The 19,882-nt window shown below is 39.3% G+C and overlaps 1 protein-coding gene across 1 annotated transcript; it reads right to left on the bottom strand.

Moving 5' to 3' along the window:
- Window positions 1–885: 885 nt before the first annotated feature.
- On the bottom strand, window positions 886–17,528 carry LOC121736788. Its single transcript, XM_042128175.1, has 13 exons — window positions 17,378–17,528; window positions 15,973–16,121; window positions 13,721–13,950; window positions 11,270–11,440; window positions 9,728–10,168; window positions 5,059–5,840; window positions 4,048–4,180; window positions 3,507–3,598; window positions 3,177–3,342; window positions 2,800–2,926; window positions 2,514–2,586; window positions 1,833–1,963; window positions 886–1,209 (listed from the first exon to the last, which is right to left on the bottom strand). The coding sequence occupies exons 2-13, from the start codon at window positions 16,087–16,089 to the stop codon at window positions 1,078–1,080; spliced, it is 2,595 nt and encodes an 864-aa protein (XP_041984109.1). The 5' UTR covers window positions 16,090–16,121; window positions 17,378–17,528; the 3' UTR covers window positions 886–1,077.
- Window positions 17,529–19,882: the final 2,354 nt, after the last annotated feature.

The following is a 19,882-nucleotide window of genomic DNA, read 5'->3' as shown; positions in this document are numbered from 1 at the left end:
ATTTACAACGTTTTTGTTTAGACTTTAGATCACAAGGACTTCTTACAGAGTTTAGGATATGGAGTATAAACGCCAAAAAAAATAAATTTAAAAAAGGTCAACACTCGACACGAAAGACATTGGTCGTAATACTTTAGTTATTCTATAGTCAAAACCATAAGTCAAGAAATAGAATGTTGTAACAACTCACGAAATTTGTAGTTTTTACTTAACTGTATGTATGTAAAAATTCTATAAAATGTTATTGCCGTTATGTAAAATTTCCCTCCATAGTCTATCTGAAGCCTGAATATTGCCACGAAACGTCTGACGTCAGAGCCACGACCAATGTTATTAAAAAAATGGTATGTAAAAATTCTATAAAATGTTATTGCCATTATACAATAATTATTACTGCTCATCACACATGAAACTTATATCTTTCTTCTATGAATCAGTATCGACACAAAGAAAACGTTCAACAAAATGTAAAAATCCTATAAACTTTTATTGCCCTGGTCTTCTTGAAGCGTGCAGCCTCTTAACTGTATTTAGAGTGCACCGAGTGCTCGGCCGAGGGCACTGTCTAGCCACTCTATCGGTAATAATCAAGGCATTACAGCTTGTGGACGAGCGAGTCATATTGTATTAATCCCATAAAGTTAATATACCTAGCGGAATAGACCAAATATCTCGAGCTGTCAAACGAAACCAAAATAGGTTTTCATCTGTGTGACACATATGTGTACGCATACACGTACACAAGCATGATTGAACATGAATTCTATGAGATTAAATTGTCAACGTGCGGACGCGCCGACTGGACGTCAAAAAAAGAGTGCTGCTGCCATGCATCACACGTCTCTTTTTACCACGCAGTGTTACTGATAGTGACATCTCTCTTGCTCAGTCCTTTGTTTCTCTATTCAGCTAGGTATATTAACTTTATGATTAATCCATAGACAAGTCCCTAAAGTTCTCTTGAAGCCGAGTGAGACATTTGGTTGTTTGGGTATAGTAATCAACACCTAACTGCCATACTCAGAGTGGAACATTAATCAGTTGTAAGTCTCTGAGTGCGGCAGTAAGTGACCCTGGTTACTTGAAGCTCAGCAGCGTCTTGGTAGGCTTGAGAGCGGCCCGCAGCTTGCGGACGAGCGCGGCGGGCTGCAGCACCAGCGACACCTCCGTGCCGTGCGCGCCCAGACGGTTCAGCTCCTCCTGACCACCCTGGACAGATAACATTAGTGATGAGCAAAATCGGTCTTGCAAAAAAGCAAGGCATAGACCAAGACTATCCTAAAACTAGAAAAACCAAGACCAAGACCGAGAACAGGCAGATTTGACCAAGACCACCAAGACCAAGATTGTACTAGAAATACCAAAACAGAGACTGCCGTTACTATAATAGTACTGTTGCGTGCGTCCTCTACTTGGTTAAGACCATTATTATCACTTGTTGTCAAATTGTGAATTTTAACGTTTCATTTTGAAACTTTTAAACTTAATTAAGAAACAAAATAGGCAAGCAATTCAATTTTTTGTCTGTCTTTCTAGCGAATTTTTCAATGTTTTTCCAGGGAAAACACTGTGTAAATATTTTTATTAGTAGAGGGATACTCCATGGCCAGTATTATTCGTACCACCGAGGAAATTTATTGCAACTGCCTAGCAGTTGATGGACCTGCATCATGTGGTCGGCAGTCGGCTTATATCAATTCAATGTTAGCTGTAATCGGTCGGATGGGTTTGACTTAACGCGACCGAATTACTTAGGTCTGCCATTTACCTAGGGATCAATTTCTTCGATAGACGTCAAAAGGTCAGCATCGCTCGAGCGTCATCGTACTGACCTTGACGAGGTTGATGGGTCTGTTGTTGACCTCTGTGACGGCCCAGCGGCCGGGGGGCGGGAGGCCGGCGCGCGCCGCCGCCGACCCCGCCTCCACGCCCGTAATACAGCACTCGCTGTCTATCTTTATACCTGCAACGATGTAATAATAATAATAATATCTATGGACGCTTCACACCACGTCAGTCTGGCCTCGTGGTAAGTACCTGAAGGACTTGTGTTACGGGTACCAGACAACGGAAATATATTTAATACTTTTATACTATAAATATTTTTTTAATATTTATTATATTATACACATATTTCATACACATCCATGACCCAGGAACTTTGAAAACTTTTTGTTCCGTCGGCGGGATTCGAACCCGCGACCCTCGGCTTGAGCTACCAACAGCCCACCAACTGAGGCACAGAGGTCGTCAAATATGCGACACGTCATGGCCAAATATTCGTTGAATAAAATATACGATTTTATTCAACGAATATTGAAGCAAGCCGTATTACGCAGCAGCAACCCTTCGTAACAAAGGCACCGATGCAGCGTAGTATCGCTTAGTCCGGTCTCACCTTAAATGCACCGCCATATCATAATGATAGCGTTCATTCTCTACTCTGTGGAGATCACAATGCCACAATGTAGCGTATTGGACTGTAGAAAGCTTAAATAAGTATTAGAACTCACCTAACGCCTCCGTATCCTTCTTAATGACCAGATATATTTGACCTAACGGTATCCTATGGAACAGCACGTCCACCTGAAAATTGATATTACATTGATGAACATGAACATTAATATCAGGCATCAGCACACCAAGGAGAGATAATTATTATAAATTTAAATTAACATGATTTATTTTGCCAGACGGTTATGTTAAATCTGTAAGGCTTTTAATAGGCCAAAAAATATTACTGAAAGCGTTTCATTTCCATAAAATTCCATGTCTTTGCCGCCATCTTGTAACACTCACCCGGGGCGTGCGCGCCGCCTTGACGAGCGTGGCGGCGAGGTGGGCGGAGCTGGCCGTCGCCGCCGCCACCGCCACCAGCCTGTCCCCCACCCGCCCCGTGCGGTTGCCGCCACCCCACCGCGCCACCCTAAAAAATAAAAATAAAGATATAGTCCGGCAGTAGGTAGAAATAAGTCTAGTCGAGGAGCTAATAGACATTCATTCCGTAGATATGATTGCCACTTTTAAATACGAACAGCACGAATATACTATTAATAATTGAAATATTTAAAAAGTAATAAGTTTTTATCGTCTATATGCAAAATTATTACAAAGACTTTAAGCACAAGATTTGTTCACAGCTATCTTAGTTTACAGTCTAAAATCATGAGACTCACCACACGCGGTTGTCATAGTCAGCGAACACAGGGGGGTCTCGCGGCTGCACGGCGGCGGGCAGGCACGCGCCGCGACGCTGCTCCGCCCGCAGCGCTGCGATCTGACGTACGCGCAGCGCGCTCGCGCCGCACGACGTCGGTGCGGGCGCGGGGACGCACGGCACACCTGGATATAGAGACAAAGAAATAGAAGCAAGAACAAGAGCCAAAGTGGCTTTACTTTGAGAGGTCATTAAACTCGTCATAGATCTGAAAGTGGTACAAGATAGCAGTTCATTAGGCTTCTTACAGACGAACGGCACTTGTCGAAGCGTCTGTAAGCGCTCTTACCGTTGGTGAGCGAGTTACTTCTTCTCCGACTGCTGTCCACCCTGTTGACCGGCCGGGATCGATGCACCACTTTCGCTGGCGAATTGGCTGTTCTGTAAAAGTTACCATACTCATACATACACTACAAAGTAGTACTGTAGTTAACTACATTTTTTTTTTACTCAAAAGGTTAATATATTCGTATGTTGCAAATTAATGATTTGCTCGAGGAGATAAAAAGTCAATTTTTCCCCAGACAAAAAAAGTGGAGTGTTGTAAGTTTGATGTGTTTATGTGTCTGTTCTAGGCATCATAGCATCCAAACGGGTGGACCGATTTTGATCTAGTTTTTCTTGTTTCAAAGCTGACATGATCGAGAGTATTCTTCTCTTACTTTATCTTTAAAATTAGCGTATAACATAAAATGCTGAAGATAACAGTATAATTTAGTTACATAGCGTTTCTGTTATTAGCAAATAGGATAGAATCTAATTTTGTTAATTATTTTTAAGAGTAAATGTAAATTCCTACAAGCTGTTGATGTGCCAAAATAAATAAATACCTGTCTTCATTATTCTGTCTCGTGGGACTGTCCTGCCTCTTGGACTGTCCGATACCGCGCAGCCGGCTGAGCAGCGACAACTCCGTCAAACCTCGTTTCCATATCGGTTTCGGTTGCAACACCTCCTGTTTTTCTGTTGAAGAAGTAATAAGCATGTCTTTAAATCTCTAGTAAAAAAGTATGTATTAAATACATTGCTTGGTATGACAACTCCCATACAGATGTATGATATTCGATAACGGTGCGATTTTGTAACTGACGAAATATACAGCATGACTGGTGAGACATGTTCAATACTCGGACGTGATATTTAGCTATTATATTACTTAGTTGAAAATAAATATAAAAATATTATATCAAAATATGTAGCTTAAAGTAAAATAATTATTTACCCAACGCATGGACACCACGCGCGGCAGGGGTAGCGCGCGGCGCGGGGCGTGTTGGGCCGCGCCGACCGCATAGTAATTTAATAAGTGTCCATGATACATTTATTTAAAGGGAAATTTGGTCATAAATTAAGTTCCTAATTTTATTACATAATTATAATGAGAATCGAATACCGCGTACTATCCTTAAGTATTGATCATGTCTCACCCATAAAGTTAATATACCTAGCGGAATAGAGCAACAATCTCGAGCTGCCAAACGTAACCGAAATTGGTTTCATCTGTGAGTAAATATATGTGTACGTATACACTTACACAAGCATGATTGAACATGATTTCTATGAGATTAAATTGTCAACGTGCGGCACGTGACAATTTAATCTCATAGGCGGCACGTGCCGATTGGACGTCAAAACAAGAGTGCTGCTATCATCACGGAGTGTTACTGATAGTGACATCTCTCTGCTCAGGCCTTTGTTTCTCTATTCCGCTAGGTATATTAACTTTATGGTCTCACCAGTCATGCTGTATTCCTTTAAAAAAAACCAAATTTATTCCTGCTTGCCCTTAAATATCTTTGGTATGAAACGGATTATAAAATTATTATTAAAAAAAATCTTACCAGGTTTCTCCCTCTTTGGGCTATTATCCTGCATCCGAACAATTTCCCTTCTCCGTGGCGCTATATCATACGCGTTTTGACTCTGCGACCTTTCAACATTCACCCTCTGACTTTGTGATCGTTCCACATTCGCCCTGACTACCCGCACATTAGAGTCCACATTTGTACTTCTTTCTTCTCTTTGGCTCTCGGCATTTGGAAATAAGCATTCGTACGCCGACTCTGACGCTACTTCTAAGTTAGGTAGGGACGATTTCCTCGCTTTATCAGTCGATAGTATTCGTCTTATCGACAACGGTGAAGCCGTTTTATTAGATGTCGATGCCATACATAACCTTTCATACACCCCATCTTTATTTTTCGTTTCCACATTCAAATTTACAGTCGTAGTTAGACTAATGTGGCCATAATCTGTTGTATTATCGAAGACTGTCCCGTAACTGTTCGTTCTGGGAGTTTCATCTGTACTATTGGTCCTTATATTACCGTTAGAAACAACTTCAACATTATTGGTACCGTTTCGACTGTGACTAACTTCAGTCTGATGATCAGAAATAACAGTATCATTTGTAGAAGTAATTTCGACGTTATTATTATCATTCTGGACTGAAACCTCAGTATTTACAATATTTACAAAGTCGGAGTCCTCTGGAGTGACTTTTAGTTTCTGTTTGAAATTGAAGTCGAATATATTATCAGCTTCGCCGCCCATAACTGGTATGGCCGTGTGTGGGGTCTTGTTTGATACCTGGATTACTGTCACATTTGACCTTTGCGGTATGCTGAAAACAAAAGGTACAGTGGCACTGCGGTTTATAATTTTTAATGATAATATTAAATTTAATACTTCTAAATCATTGTTTTAACGTGTTTTGCCAATATTATATATATTATCATTTTATTTAAGTAGGTACAGTTTATGTAAGTATACAAATTATTTGAGCATATCTTTTTTATCTAATTATTATGCATTTACTTATAAAGATTGTTATATATACTATTTTATTATACTTAATTAGTTTGCACGCCAGTGTGCATCTGTCGAGCGAACGACAACAAGGCTCCACAGAACACCAGGGATCGCGGTGTAGGTACTATACCGCGATCATCACCTGAGTGGGGTCCTTTTCGACAGCATTCGCATTACACTACATTGTGTTTTGTACCCAGATAGATATTAAAAATGTGTATTATAATGTCCGTCTGATTGTTTTTTTTCTCTGTTTTTTGTTTTGCTATGTTCTGTTTTGTAATGTGGTGTAATGTGTTTACATGTTGAATAAATGTTTATTATTATTATTATTAATTTACATAACAACTCCAACTTCTTTGAAGCATTTACGAAAAGGAAAAGCACATGACTGACTGTCTATAGGGCGTCGAAAAAAACCATTTAAAAGTGGAAAAAATGTTTAGAGATTAAAGAAATTCTCTCTATTTTGTGATTGGACTTACCTTAAATATAATATTATTGTAATAGGGAACATGCAAATATAATAGTATTGGATCCGACCGTTAAATCCTGCAGGAATCGTTTTTTTCGATCAAATATATTTTAAAATAATCTTTAGAACGTATAGAATGGATTAATGTTGGGTTGCCTTGTCAAAAGTAGCTGCAAGTACCTTTAATTAAGTTTAATGTTCAAGAGATAAATGCATAAATTTGCATGTATCTTTTTTTCAGTAAATTTTACATCATTTAAAAGAAAATGACGTGGCAAAATAAGGTATAAATGGTTGCCAGCTCTTAGTCGGCCGCAACCTAGGGTTGCCAGCCCGTAAACAGACATAGTTATTCATCAATGTTCAGGCCTACAATTATTATGCCTGGCTTGAGGACTTGAGGACGTCGAGAACCCGCAGGATTTCTATTTTTATTTAACAGGCGTTTTTATTTTTATGCGTAGTGTCCTGTCATTCCTCAATGTCATTCCTTCTTAGATCTTACTTTTCTATTGAATTTCATTTTGCTCAATTAGAGTTACTTGCGGCTACTTTTAACAAGGCAACCCAACATTAATCCATTCTATACGTTCTAAAGATTATTTTAAAATATATTTGATCGAAAAAAACGATTCATGCAGGATTTTACGGCCGGATCTTAGGATATAATATTTATGAAAATTTTGCTATTAAAATGTTATTTAAAAAATATAAAAGAAGGGCCACTGCAAGGTTAATATTTTATAAAATACTATCTGACCCGGCAAACGTTGTTGTGCCATATTAGTTATTTGTAGTTGTAATGAAGTTCCTTATTATTTTATTAAAGTGACTAAATAAGTAAGGTACCATGGAAACGTCCATCGCTATCCCGTCGCCGGCCGCACAAACAAAGGTCGCCGACAGTCTCGAGTTGTAATAATTTACTATTATATTCAACAAATGCAAGCCGATTCTCAGACCTACTGAACTGATTGACTGAAAAAATCCGTAAAACCGTTTCAGAGGAATACGGTAACTAACATTGTGACACGAGAATTTTATATATAAGTAAGATAAGATGAGATAAGAAATGAAAAGTAAAGAAGGTAAATTAAGCACCAAGAGAACTGAAATAATAACAATTGCAACCAACTTTTTCAAAGATTTATACTCCAGCAAAAACAACCTGGAAAAAACGCAACTATCAAATGAAGAACCTATACCAGATATTATGCTGTCTGAAGTAAAGAGAGCTATTAAATCACAAAAGAAGGATAAAGCACCTGGGGCAGACAACATTACCAACGAGCAATTGATTGAAAATATGGAACACATTGCTCCCACACTCACAATAATATTCAATGAAATTCTAAAAACTGAGAAAATTCCGGAACAATGGTTGTCCTCTACCATCACGCTGATACATTTGAAAGGCGCTAAGGATGACATAAACAACTACAGGCCAATCAGCCTTATGTCAAACATTTATAAAATTTTCGCTAAAATAATACTTTATCGAATAAGCTTAATCGAATAAGGATACTGGACGAAAACCAACCCCAACCCCAAGCTGGGTTCAGGAATAATTATTCAACAGTAGATCATATCCACGTGGTTAAACAAATTTTCGAGAAAAGCAGAGAATATAATTTCACACTGTACTGCTGCTTCGTAGATTACTGTAAAGCTTTTGATTTACTTGAACACGAAATGATATGGAGAGCCCTGAATAACCAAGGAATAGAAAATAAGTATATCAGAATACTCAGGAATATATATGAAAACAGCACAGCAAAAGTAAAGCTAGAAAAAGAAGGAAAAGAGATTAAAATTAGAAGAGGCGTTCGACAGGGTGACCCTATCTCTCCCAAGCTGTTCAGCGCTGTTTTGGAAGAAATATTCCGAAAAATCGAGTGGAAAGAAAAAGGCTTGACTATAAATGGCGAAAAGTTAACCCACCTTAGATTTGCTAACGATCTGATTGTGTTTTCACCAACAAAGGAAGGTCTGCAAGAAATGTTGATTGACCTGGAAGCAGAAAGCCAAAAAGCAGGATTGATGATGAACACATCAAAGACATAAATTATAACTAATAGCACTGAAGAACCTGTAACTGTTGGAGGCAGAGCTATTGAATATGTCAGTGAGTATATCTATCTGGGTCACCTAATATCGACAAATGACCTTATGTCGAAAGAAATAGATAGACGCATTGCCAATGCCTGGAAACGATATTGGAGTCTAAAAGAAATAATGAAAGATAAGCAAATGAATATGGGGATCAAAAGAAAACTTTTCGATACATGTATCATACCAATTCTTACGTATGGTTGCCAGACTTGGGCATTAAACAAAGCACAAATTAGAAAACTAACAACATGTCAAAACGCAATGAACAGAAGCATGATAGGGAAAAAACTCTCAGACAAGATTAGAATAGAAAATATAAGAAATAAAACAAAAACTAGAGATGTAATAGTTACCATCAAAAGACTAAAATGGAAATGGGCAGGACACACAGTACGTGGCAAAGATAAGAGGAGTAAATCAATACTTTCTTGGTTCTTGGGCCACTTTAAAAGGAAACGTGGACGTCCCCCCAGGCGATGGGTGGACGACATAAAAAAGATTGCAGGTCCCACATGGACTAGAACAGCAAACGATCGACACACCTGGAATAAGTTGGAGGAGGCCTATGCTGTGCAGCAAACAGATAATAAATAGAAATATGTTATAGGATATTAAAAATTAGAATCATCCAGGATTAAGTAAATAAACAAAACAAAATGTCATGTAAAATGTGTTATCTGTATAAAGGCTATTATTATTATTATTATTAAGATAAGATTGTTTTTCTACAAAAATTACGAATTAAAAGTAACTTGAAACGGAACGGATTTCAAAACACCAATCAGCGTTCAGTGACGTCACACCTGCTATCCCCGCGTTCCATTTAGCGTTAAAAACGATAAAAACGCTCAAAATGCTTCCTATTTAGAGCGTTTTTATCGTTTTAACGTTTTGATCGTTTTAACGCTAAATGGATCGCACAATTTTAAATCCCATTTTTTGCAGTAAATTCCAGTGTTTTAATTTTTTTAATATACTTCAAGTCTATTCTACATGGAGTTCTTTAAAATAAACACAAACACAAAAATAAAAATTTCGCATCTTCCCTATTGTAAATGTAGTATGTTAAGTATATATAAAACAAATTAATAAACTATGGAATAGAGGTATACCTTGGTTCTTCCTCAGTTCTCTCATCATTCACCAGCAACCTCTGCGTGAAACCCTCGTCCCTATCCAGCTCCTGAAAAAACTCCTCATTGGAATCCACCACACTCCGCTTCAGTATAGAGTCATCGAGGCATATATTCTGTCCACAGATCTTCGCCACACTCTTCTTTTCTCTCTTATCCTGGCTGGTACTGGGTAAGGATGAGAAGGGTACATCCCATTGGGAGATGTCCACTTCGGTTGGCTCGATGAAGTTGCTCGGTCCGTTCGCTCGGAGATTTGATAAGCTGGATGTACTGGGTGTGATTGTGTGCGTGGTGGTGATGGTAGCTGCAGTGGTCGTGGTAGGTGGTGGGGAAGGAGCTTCAGTGGTCGGAGCTGGCGGATCTCGGGTTTCATTTGGCTCTACCGCTCTTGTTGGAGCGATTTCAATGCCTGGCACTCTGCAACATAGATAGAAGGTATGAAGATAAACCTACGAAATCAGAAAATATGATACTTTACATGAACATGTTCAACCTTTGCGACACATTTAACATAGCTATATTATAGAATGTTCTTTATTTTGATATATTATTATGGGATGGCAGATTCTCCTCAAACGTGAGTACTGAGTACTTAAAATCCGGAGTAAAATCAGGTCGGCAATGAAAAATAAAAATCACTTAGCAGGGCCGTTGAATCGTCCATAAACACAAATAATACATAATATAGTCCTTTAAACCAATTACGAATTATAAGGGACATGCTAAGTTATTAATTTAGCTACAAAGCTAAGTACTTAATTAAGGCGAAAAATTTCAAAATTGAAAAAAAAGTGATAATAAGCGGCCACTATATGACACAAACAAAAACAAAGTTTTTAAACTGGTAGTTAAATAATAAATAAATAAAATATCTTTTTATTCAAAATGGGTATCATGATACACTTTTTGAAAGTCGAACGAAGAAACTACGTTGCCTACCACCGGTTCGGGAACTACCCCGCCGAGAAGAACCGGCGTAAGAAACTCGCACGGGGCCATCTTTTACTAAAAAAATGGAAAATTACAATGTTATGGCTTACAGCTATGTAACAAAATTAAAAGAAAAGTTACCTGCACGGAGCCACCCTATTCCCAAGGTGTGCTGTCCTCGAAGAAATCATTGACTTTATAATACGCTTTAGCACACAAACGTTCTTTAACTGATTTTTTAAATTTGTTTAAAGGTAGATTTTGAACATTTTCTGGGATTTTATTGTATAGGCGTATACATTGGCCTTTAAAGGATTTGCTTATTTTGGCTAGTCTGAACATTGGTATTGCTAACTTGTTCTTATTTCTAGTATTTACATTATGATTATCACTTTTCTTTTTGAAAATATTTATGTTCTTTCTAACATATAAGAGATTTTCCAAAATATATTGAGATGTGACGGTCAGAATTCTTATTTCTTTAAATTTTTCTCTTAGAGATTCCAAAGACGACATCTTATAAATAGAACGAATAGCTCGCTTCTGCAGCACAAATATTGTATTAATGTCCGAAGTTCAATAACTCACCTATCAGGCGGCACGGGCGGCGTGGGCGGCAGCGGGGAGGTGGGGTCGCGAGCGGGCGCGCGGGGCAGGGGCGCGACGGGCGGCGCGCCGTACACGTTCTCCCCGCGCGACAGGATGCGCAGCTCGTGCAGCTTGCTGCGGAGTATGCTCACCCAGTCCTGCATCGAGTCCCTGGAATTTGTGCAACGTATGGTAAAACCACTGAGGTTTGTGCATACTATCGTGCAGGCAGCATGACAACATTAGGAACAGGAAAGAATGGACAAACTGATAGATTTTAGTGACAAAACTTTGTCTATTCTTCCATAGAAAGAAACCGCTTCTCTGGGGAACATGCTGAGCCTGCTGGAGTTATGTAAGATAATAGCAACTTAGTGTACACTTTCTGTCTGTGTGAAGAAGTTTAGGCGAAATAAAATATGCACAAAGTTTGCAATGATTGTGATGCTGCCAAAACTTTAATCAATTTGTCTTATATCGTATACTAGCTGTTGCCCGCGACTTCGTCCGCGTGGACTTCAGTTTATAGCGCGTGATGTCAACAAAATTGGTGTCAAAAGCTTTTATAAAAAAACCCTGGTACCCCTTAAATCAATACAGCTGTGCAGTGTGCAAACAATAAGTACTTCATTTTTGTATGTTAAACTTTATATATTATGCCAAATTTTAAAGCTTATTTAGCCCCCCAATTACACAACTTTACCCATAAACTATTTATCATTGATAGGTTTAGCCCCAATTTCACCAACGTCTGTTCGTGTTAACAGCTTGTTAAAATATCCTGTCTTCTCTTTCATTCATATGAAAAACAAAACAGCTAACGTGATACTAATTCGAGCATTAACTTTAACAGTCGTTGGTGAAATTTGGTCTTAAGGTTACGTCACTGCCTGCACAGATAAAGTACTGAGTTATTTAATACCGTAGAATAGATATAACAATCGAAAAAAATCGAGACTTAAATGTAAGATGATACCACCTCTTATAGAAAGACTTTTGAGCAAGCGTCAGCGCGATGTAGAAGACGCACGGCGCCATCTATTATGAATTTTTTGAACAAATTTACGACCCTTACAACCCTTTTTTCCAGTAAAAAAGTAGCCTATGTCCTTTCTCAGGCTTTAGACTATCAGTAAACAAAATTTCATTACAATCGGTTCGGTAGTTTTGGCGTTTGGCGTGAAAGCGAGACTGACAGACAGACAGACAGACAGACAGAGATACTTTCGCATTCATAATATTAGTACAGATTATGTGCACACTGCACAGCTGTTTTTGGGTATTTTGATTAATTAAGGGCCGCGCTACACCGGAATGGCAGCGGCGAGGCGAGCACTTTCAGCGCTGCCATTCCGGTGTAGCGCGGCCCTAAGAGGGGTACCACTTACCAGGGTTTTAAAAAGTTTTTAAATTTGACACTAATTTTGTTGACACCGCGCGCTATAAACTAAAGTCCACGCGGACGAAGTCGCGGGCAACAGCTAGTTATGAATAAAAACAATAATATATAATAAAGTAGGTATGATTAGTTCTGTTATAATAATGAAGTAAAAAATAAAGCGCCATCTGTTTTCATATATTAGAATTAAAATGTTGATTGCATTGATATATTTTCTGGATGGAATATAGGCCAACACAACACACTCGAACTCCTTAGAAATGCAGTAGGAGTTCTATAAGATAAGATAGATTGATTATTATTATAGCAAGTGATAATATTATTAAACATAATATTCTAACGTATTAAAAACTATAAACAAAAACATAATAACTAATAAGTATGATTAGTTCTATGTTCCAACGAAGTAAAAAAAAAGCGCCATCTGTTGAATCGTATTAGAACTAAAATGTTCATTGCATCGCGTCGATATATTTCTGGATTTTTTATAATATTATACATAAAATATATTTAAGATTTTTGAAATATTATTTTAATACACATCCAAGACCCAGGAACATTGAAAACTTTTTGTTCCGCCTGCGGGACTCGAACCCAGGACCCCCGGGATGAGCGCTGGCCACGCGCAATGCGAAGTAATTTTCATCGATATTTTCATGGAAATAAGATATTTTCCCACATCAAAATGTAGCCTATGTCCTTTCTCAGACTCTAGAATAACTGTGTACAAAATTTCATTGCAATCGGTTCAGTAGTTTTGGCGTGAAAGCGAGACAGACAGACAGACAGACAGACAGACAGACAGACAGAGATACTTTCGCATTTATAATATTAGTATAGATTTCACATACTCAAAACATCTAGGTTTGTGCCATAATAAGTTAGACATGTTTCTTCACAGATTCTTTAATTTTTTTCTCTTAACTCTAATTTAGGAATTAACAAGAGAAGATCCAGAGCCCCTAGCCAAGACGTTTTCCTAACACCTAGACCTATTCAAGAAAACGTCTCGGCTAAAGGGGCAAGGCAACGGATCTACTAAAAAAACTCACCAATCCGGCGCCAGCATCCTCACAGGACCGTGATCGGTGTCCACCAGGAAGTCATACTCGTCGCCGACATGCGGCTTCACACTGGCAGTGACGTGTCGCGCGGACCGCAGGCACGCCCGCCACGCCGGCCGGTGCGACACCGTCGCGTCCGTGTCCGGGTACTGCTCGAGGAACGGCGTCCGACCGTTGTGCACGCAGAATAACGTCCACATCGGCTTGAGAGGCGGCTTCTGGAATGTTCCAAACTAGTTAATAGAATCAGGCGTTACTTTGCGGAAATCAATGGCTTAAAATTTTGTATGATATTATTTTTAGCAATATTCCGTGAAATAAACCTTAACCTTTAAGTAAATGAGTGAGTGTACGCATAGGCATGCAAACAGCACCTCCCTCCTCTCCCACACTAATAATATTAAAGGAGTGAGCACACTGAGACGGACCGTGCCCCGGCACAGTGTGCGATACGCGCTTCCGCTTTCCTACAAATTGTATGGAGGCGGATTTTTGCGATGAGCCCCGGCACGCTGAGCCCCGGCACGGCCCGTCTCAGTGGGCTCACTCCTTTAAGGGAGGCTCCCATACAACAAACGTGATTTTTTTGGCTTTTTTTGCTCGTAATCTTATATCTTTAAAACGAGCAATTCTTGTATATACAGGGTGTAACAAAAATAAGTGATAATACTTTAGGGTGTGTACGTGTACCTTGTAGAGAGTTCACCGTGAAAGTAGCGGCGCAAAGACCAAAAATTTTTTTCACTTTTGTATGGCTCGTGACGCTCGGGCCCTTGCCCATACAAAAGTGAAAAAAAAATTTCGTCTTTCAGAGTTGAAATTTTCACAGATTATGTATTTCTATTGCCGCTATAACAACAAATACTAAAAACAAAATAAATTAAATATTTAAGGGGGGCTCCCATACAACAAACGTGATTTTTTAAACATTTTTTGCTCGGTATCAATGATGACAACAGGTAGGCACTTAAAATTTTCACAAAAGCCTTAATTATATATGTACTTTAATAATTAATAATATTTAAATAAAATAAAAGTTTAAGGTTCCCAAACAAAAAACAAAATTTTTGGCCTATTTTTGCTCTATAACGGTACGGAACCCGTCGTGCGCGAGTCCGACTCGCAGTTGGCCGATTATTTAATATTCCAAACTGTTAGAGCGTTTACACATACCGTGATTTATCAAGGGAAGCATTACCTACACATAAAAACATTACTCAATATCTTTATTTTGGGGTAAATCGAGCAGTAAATTTAAAATATGGGTAGTCTCATATTAAAATATATCTATCCTTCTAACCTAATAGCTATCCGACAAGTGACTTTTTTCACATGATGAAATGATGCTGATGTATGTTTTTTTCTCCCTTTGAACATCTGCAATCGGCTAGTTATAACCATAATGTGTATGACAAAACATTGTGTTAGAAAAGAGTGGATCTTTTTGTAAATGATGAGATACAATGTTTTGAAAATGTAAAGTTGCCGAAATGTTTTAAAACAGAGTTTAAATATGTGTAAGATTATATTTTAACAAAACATTTTTAATCGATTAGGAGTAAAGCCACTTATTCATGAATACGTGCCTTAACCTATCAACTCTCAAGCAGTCGAATTCAACCAATAGATTTCAATAAGACAAACCAAACAATAGATTTCCAAGAATCCGCAATCGAAGGATTAATAACTCCCACATCGTTTTAGGTGACGGTGGCTGGTTTCAATGAAACCAGGCCAGTTACGCAGGAGTAATTTTATAGTGCCCAATTGTTAGACAATCAGGTGATCAGCCTGCATTATCCTAGCAAAACTTGGAAATAACATGTTTTCAACGTGGGAATCGAACCCACAACCTCGGAGTCAAGAGCCATGCTCTTAACCACTGTGGTCCAGTGGTTTATATATAACTTAACGCTTCTGTGGTCAGAGGCTTTAAGTTATATACATGCCTTAAGTTATATGTATTGTAAACAAAAACATTGTAGAAGTTTCCAAACAATGTCCCATTTTCAGAGCAATTATTTTTCTTAAGTACTGTATATGAATAAAACATATGCTTAATTACTAACAATAAATTATTAACGTTATGGCTACAGTTTTAGCTTGTACAGATTATTACATCTGCAAAATCTTTTTTCTTGTTACAGAATTACTATAATATAATTTTTTCAGACTTTAAAATATGTTTTGCTTATTCTGATATATCCATTAAAAAAAGGTTTTACTTTTAAATGCCTTACCTTGTGACCCAGAGGCCGTAATTTACTAGTGTTCATGTCAGTGGGTATTCTCTTGAGGTAAGCATTCTTCTGTATTTCCCGGTAGTACACTGGCCCCTCATCACGGTTGGCGGACATTTTGGCACCAGCATTCACACTGTATATGAGTGCTTTAAGAAAATAAAATTAGTAAACTAGTAGAAGAGTATGTAGACTTTATATCACATTTATAGTATTTTAAAGGCCCGTTAATCCTTCAATCCTTCAAGGCCCGCACAAGCACTGGTGATCGCGACAACAATAGAATACAATAGCAATTCTTGGAAATTGCGATCAAAGTATGTTGCTTGAATAGTGTGTTTTGTTATTTATATATAAATCTTTCTTTGAATATTAAGTACAACATAATATAACAAAAATAAAACAACACAAGGTAAGAAATTATAGCAAATAGACCATACCACTTTCAGTGGTTTATTCCAGACAAACAAAAAAAATTTAAGTGCTTAACTTAAACACTTAACACTTCGCCGTTGCGCCTGCCAGATCCTGTGTGTGTTTTTAATCAAATTTTCAATAAACTATTTTATTTAACCTATCAACTCCCAAGTGGTCGAACGCGTAAACAATAGATTTCCAAGAATCCACAATCGAAGGATTAATGATGGCTGGATGGATGGATGGATTTATTGATAAATCCATCAATCATTCAATAAAATAGTTTATTGTCTACCCCTGAAAATTTTACTAAAAACACATACAGGATTAGGCAGGCGCAATGACAACTTGTTTAACTTCTTCATACAAAAACTATTGAATGGATTTTGATCTTTGGCATAGTAGTAGTTTAAGTCTCTGGAATTTTATATAGGTTCATTTTTATCCTAAAAAATAATAAGTAATAGTGTTCCTGGGGTCGAACACCGCAATCAAAAGGTTTGCAGGCTTCATTGGATTTTTGGTAATGTTGGGATTGTAAGAAATAACAATCCCAACAGGTAATTACATTAAATTACTTAATAATATGCAATCCACATTCAGCGACTTTTTAAAAACTATTTAGAAACAATTCATTACTATATTGTGGAGCCATCCAAAGTAATGTTTGTTGCACTGAAGCAAATAAACAGTACGCATGAAAGTGTAATAAATTGCAACACATGATACAAGTACGGCATTAATATTAATGACTGGTGACTGTAAAAAATTAAAAACATAGATTGATATCAATTGAGAGCGAGTTTCTTGACCGCGTTATATTAGTCAACCTAAAGGAATGTGACAGGATTTGGAACATTACAATTATGTACAAGGATTATATCCTTGGCCTTCTTTATCGATAAGGAGCGCCAATGCAAAGATTCATAAGTCATGTAAAAAGGCAGCCACGATAAATGTTTTTGTTTTCATAAACACTTTCTCTTACCTCCAGTTTACTTTTTATTTGTACAATTCATACCAGAATGTTTCACTAAAGTAACCACTTCATGGTATACAAAAATAAAACATTATTTATCACTCATTTGTTGTACTCTCTAATTATTTAGTAAAATTCTAAAAATATGTTTACAGTTCGAAAAGGCGAGATTTTTGACGAGCATTGACCACAGATCACAAACCAGGGGTAGGACATTTCCATACAATGGCAAATTTTGGTAGCATAATCTGTGAATTCAGGTTTAATCTGTGGTTTTTGATCGACATCTGTAATCTTATGCCCATAGATTATGGATATAGGCATAGATGAAGTATACTGTTTATTATATACTTAAATACCATAGATGTAGTCTTAGCTCGTCATCGCGTGGCCATTTTGTGCTTATTTTCATACAAGTAGTGTGCGTTTATTTTCTTGAATATTTCTATTTGTCGATTATTTCGAAGCACATTATGATACAGGAAAGAAAGTCAATTAGTTCATGATATCGATTAACTATAGTTCAAGTGATGAGAATCAGTAACCACACATAAAAAGCTATGCAATTTTTATAGCCAAATTATTAATTGATGTGACATTTTTAGCACTTAATGCCTTATATAGCACGAATAAGGGATGAATAAACTTATAAATTATCTTTTTAGCTTACAAAAATACCACGGGATATCACGAGGAGCTAGGGCCCTACAGCTAAGAACCTAGCGAATGAGATTGGTGAGGTGGGAGAGTTTGCGACGTGGGTCGCAAGCTCTCCCACTCCCACGTTCTACATTTGAAATTTTGTGTTCGAATGGCGAGGTGGGGGAGTCCGCAACATTGCATCGCGGACTCCCCCACACTCGTTTGGCCGAAATTGGAAAGTAGGGAGAAATGTATGCTCTAGCGAGGCGGATGGATTGAGTGAGGGAGTTTGCAATGGGATCGCAAGCTCCCCCATGCTCACTTGCCCGGAGTTGGGGTAACTTACCCCAGTTCCGGCCCTAGCGAGATAGGTTGTGAGGGAGTATGCGATATGATCGCATGCTCCCCCACATACATTTAGCCGAAAGAACTAGGAGAAGCAGAGTGCAATAAAATTATGCAAAGCAAGAAGTGAAAGGAGAGTACATGAATACGATAGTTACGCCCTAGTCTGTGACACTATCGACGCTGGAGTTAGAGTCCGGGGTCTCTGGGGGAATGTTCTCTCTGGGGAACTTTTTCCGGTCGGGGGGCGGGCATGCCATGGGGCCAGGCTGTGGAGAGAGTCTAGTCTGGAGGCGTCTGCCTTCTTGAAAAGTTCCAAGTGGCCAAGCGGCCGACGAAGTCCTTCAGGCTCTACCTTCAGGTCACGGGCTACCACGTCGTTTCGGACGTAGCGCGGGGCCCCGGCAGAGAGGCGGATGCTTTTGTTTTGGATTATTTGGAGTTTGTCCTTGTTTGTATTGGAAATTAGTTGTTACCAAGCCGGGGCAGCGTATGTGAGCCGCGACCGGATGAAAGTCTTGTAGAGGGAGAGCCTGGTAGAGGTGGGTAGCGATGGAGACGCCAAGACTGGGCGAAGGAATAGAAGGGCCGAGTTTGCGGACGATATGACCTCCTCCGCGTGCTTGTGTAGGTGCAGGCCGCTGTCGAGGGTGACGCCCAGGTACTTGGCCGTATTGGACCACGTGATTGGTACCCCGTCGAGCGTGAGCGGGGGGGGGGGGGGGAAGGCACCTGAACGTTCAGGGGAAAGATTATGGCCTGGGTCTTTGCTGGGTTGGCGGACAGTCGCCATTTCTGCAGCCAGCCGGGGAGGAGGTCTAGGGATCTCTGAATTTTGACGGCCGCGTGCTTGCGGTTTAGGGAGGTGGCAATGTAGGCGGTATCGTCCGCATACATGGCGAGTAAGGTGTCTTTGTGACACGGGATGTCCGCCCCGTAGAAGTTGTACAAGCTTGGGGAGACGCAGCTGCCCTGGGGGACGCCAGCCAGGATGCAGAGGATCTCTGATAGGGCGTTCTCTACCCGGACCGTGAAAGTGCGGCCCGTCAGGAAAGAAAGAAGCATTCTGACGAGGTGGAGCGGGACGCCGGCGTCTAATAGCTTCGCTATTAGTCCGTCATGCCAGACACGGTCAAAGGCCTTTTCCATGTCTAGGAAAACGGCGCACGCTGCCTCTTTTTTGTTCAGGGCGGCGGTGAGGACATGGATGACACGTGCCAGCTGGTGGGTAGTAGCGAGCTCTGAGCGGAATCCGAACTGTTCGGTGCGCTGGGGAAGGTGAGGGAGAAGTTGTACGAGGAATAATCTCTCGAAGACCTTGGATATTGCTGGGAGGAGAGTGATAGGCCGGTAACTTTCGGCCCTTCTCACATCCTTCTTGGGCTTCGGGATCATAACGACCAGGCCTGTCTTCCATTTAGTGGGGAAGTGCCCGGAGCGAATGATGCCATTGAAGAGGTGAGTCACGGCTGCCACTGTCTTGTGGGGGAGATGACGGAGGTGCGCGTTTGTAGAGGCATCCACTCC

This window comes from Aricia agestis, chromosome 19, assembly GCF_905147365.1.
Source record: "Aricia agestis chromosome 19, ilAriAges1.1, whole genome shotgun sequence".
NCBI classification, from domain to species: Eukaryota; Metazoa; Arthropoda; class Insecta; order Lepidoptera; family Lycaenidae; genus Aricia; species Aricia agestis.
This window is presented reverse-complemented; position numbering and strand designations above follow the sequence as displayed.

Bases quoted from the DNA above. Each gene is read 5' to 3' on its own strand.
- LOC121736788 (XM_042128175.1), bottom strand. From the start codon at position 16,089: ATGTCCGCCAACCGTGATGAGGGGCCAGTGTACTACCGGGAAATACAG. The intron at 11,441-13,720 runs GTGAGTTTTTTT...CACAAATTCCAG, and splicing joins AGGATGCTGGCGCCGGATTG to GGACTCGATGCAGGACTGGG. The intron at 2,587-2,799 runs GTGAGTGTTACA...ATCAATTTTCAG, and splicing joins AGGCGGCGCGCACGCCCCGG to GTGGACGTGCTGTTCCATAG.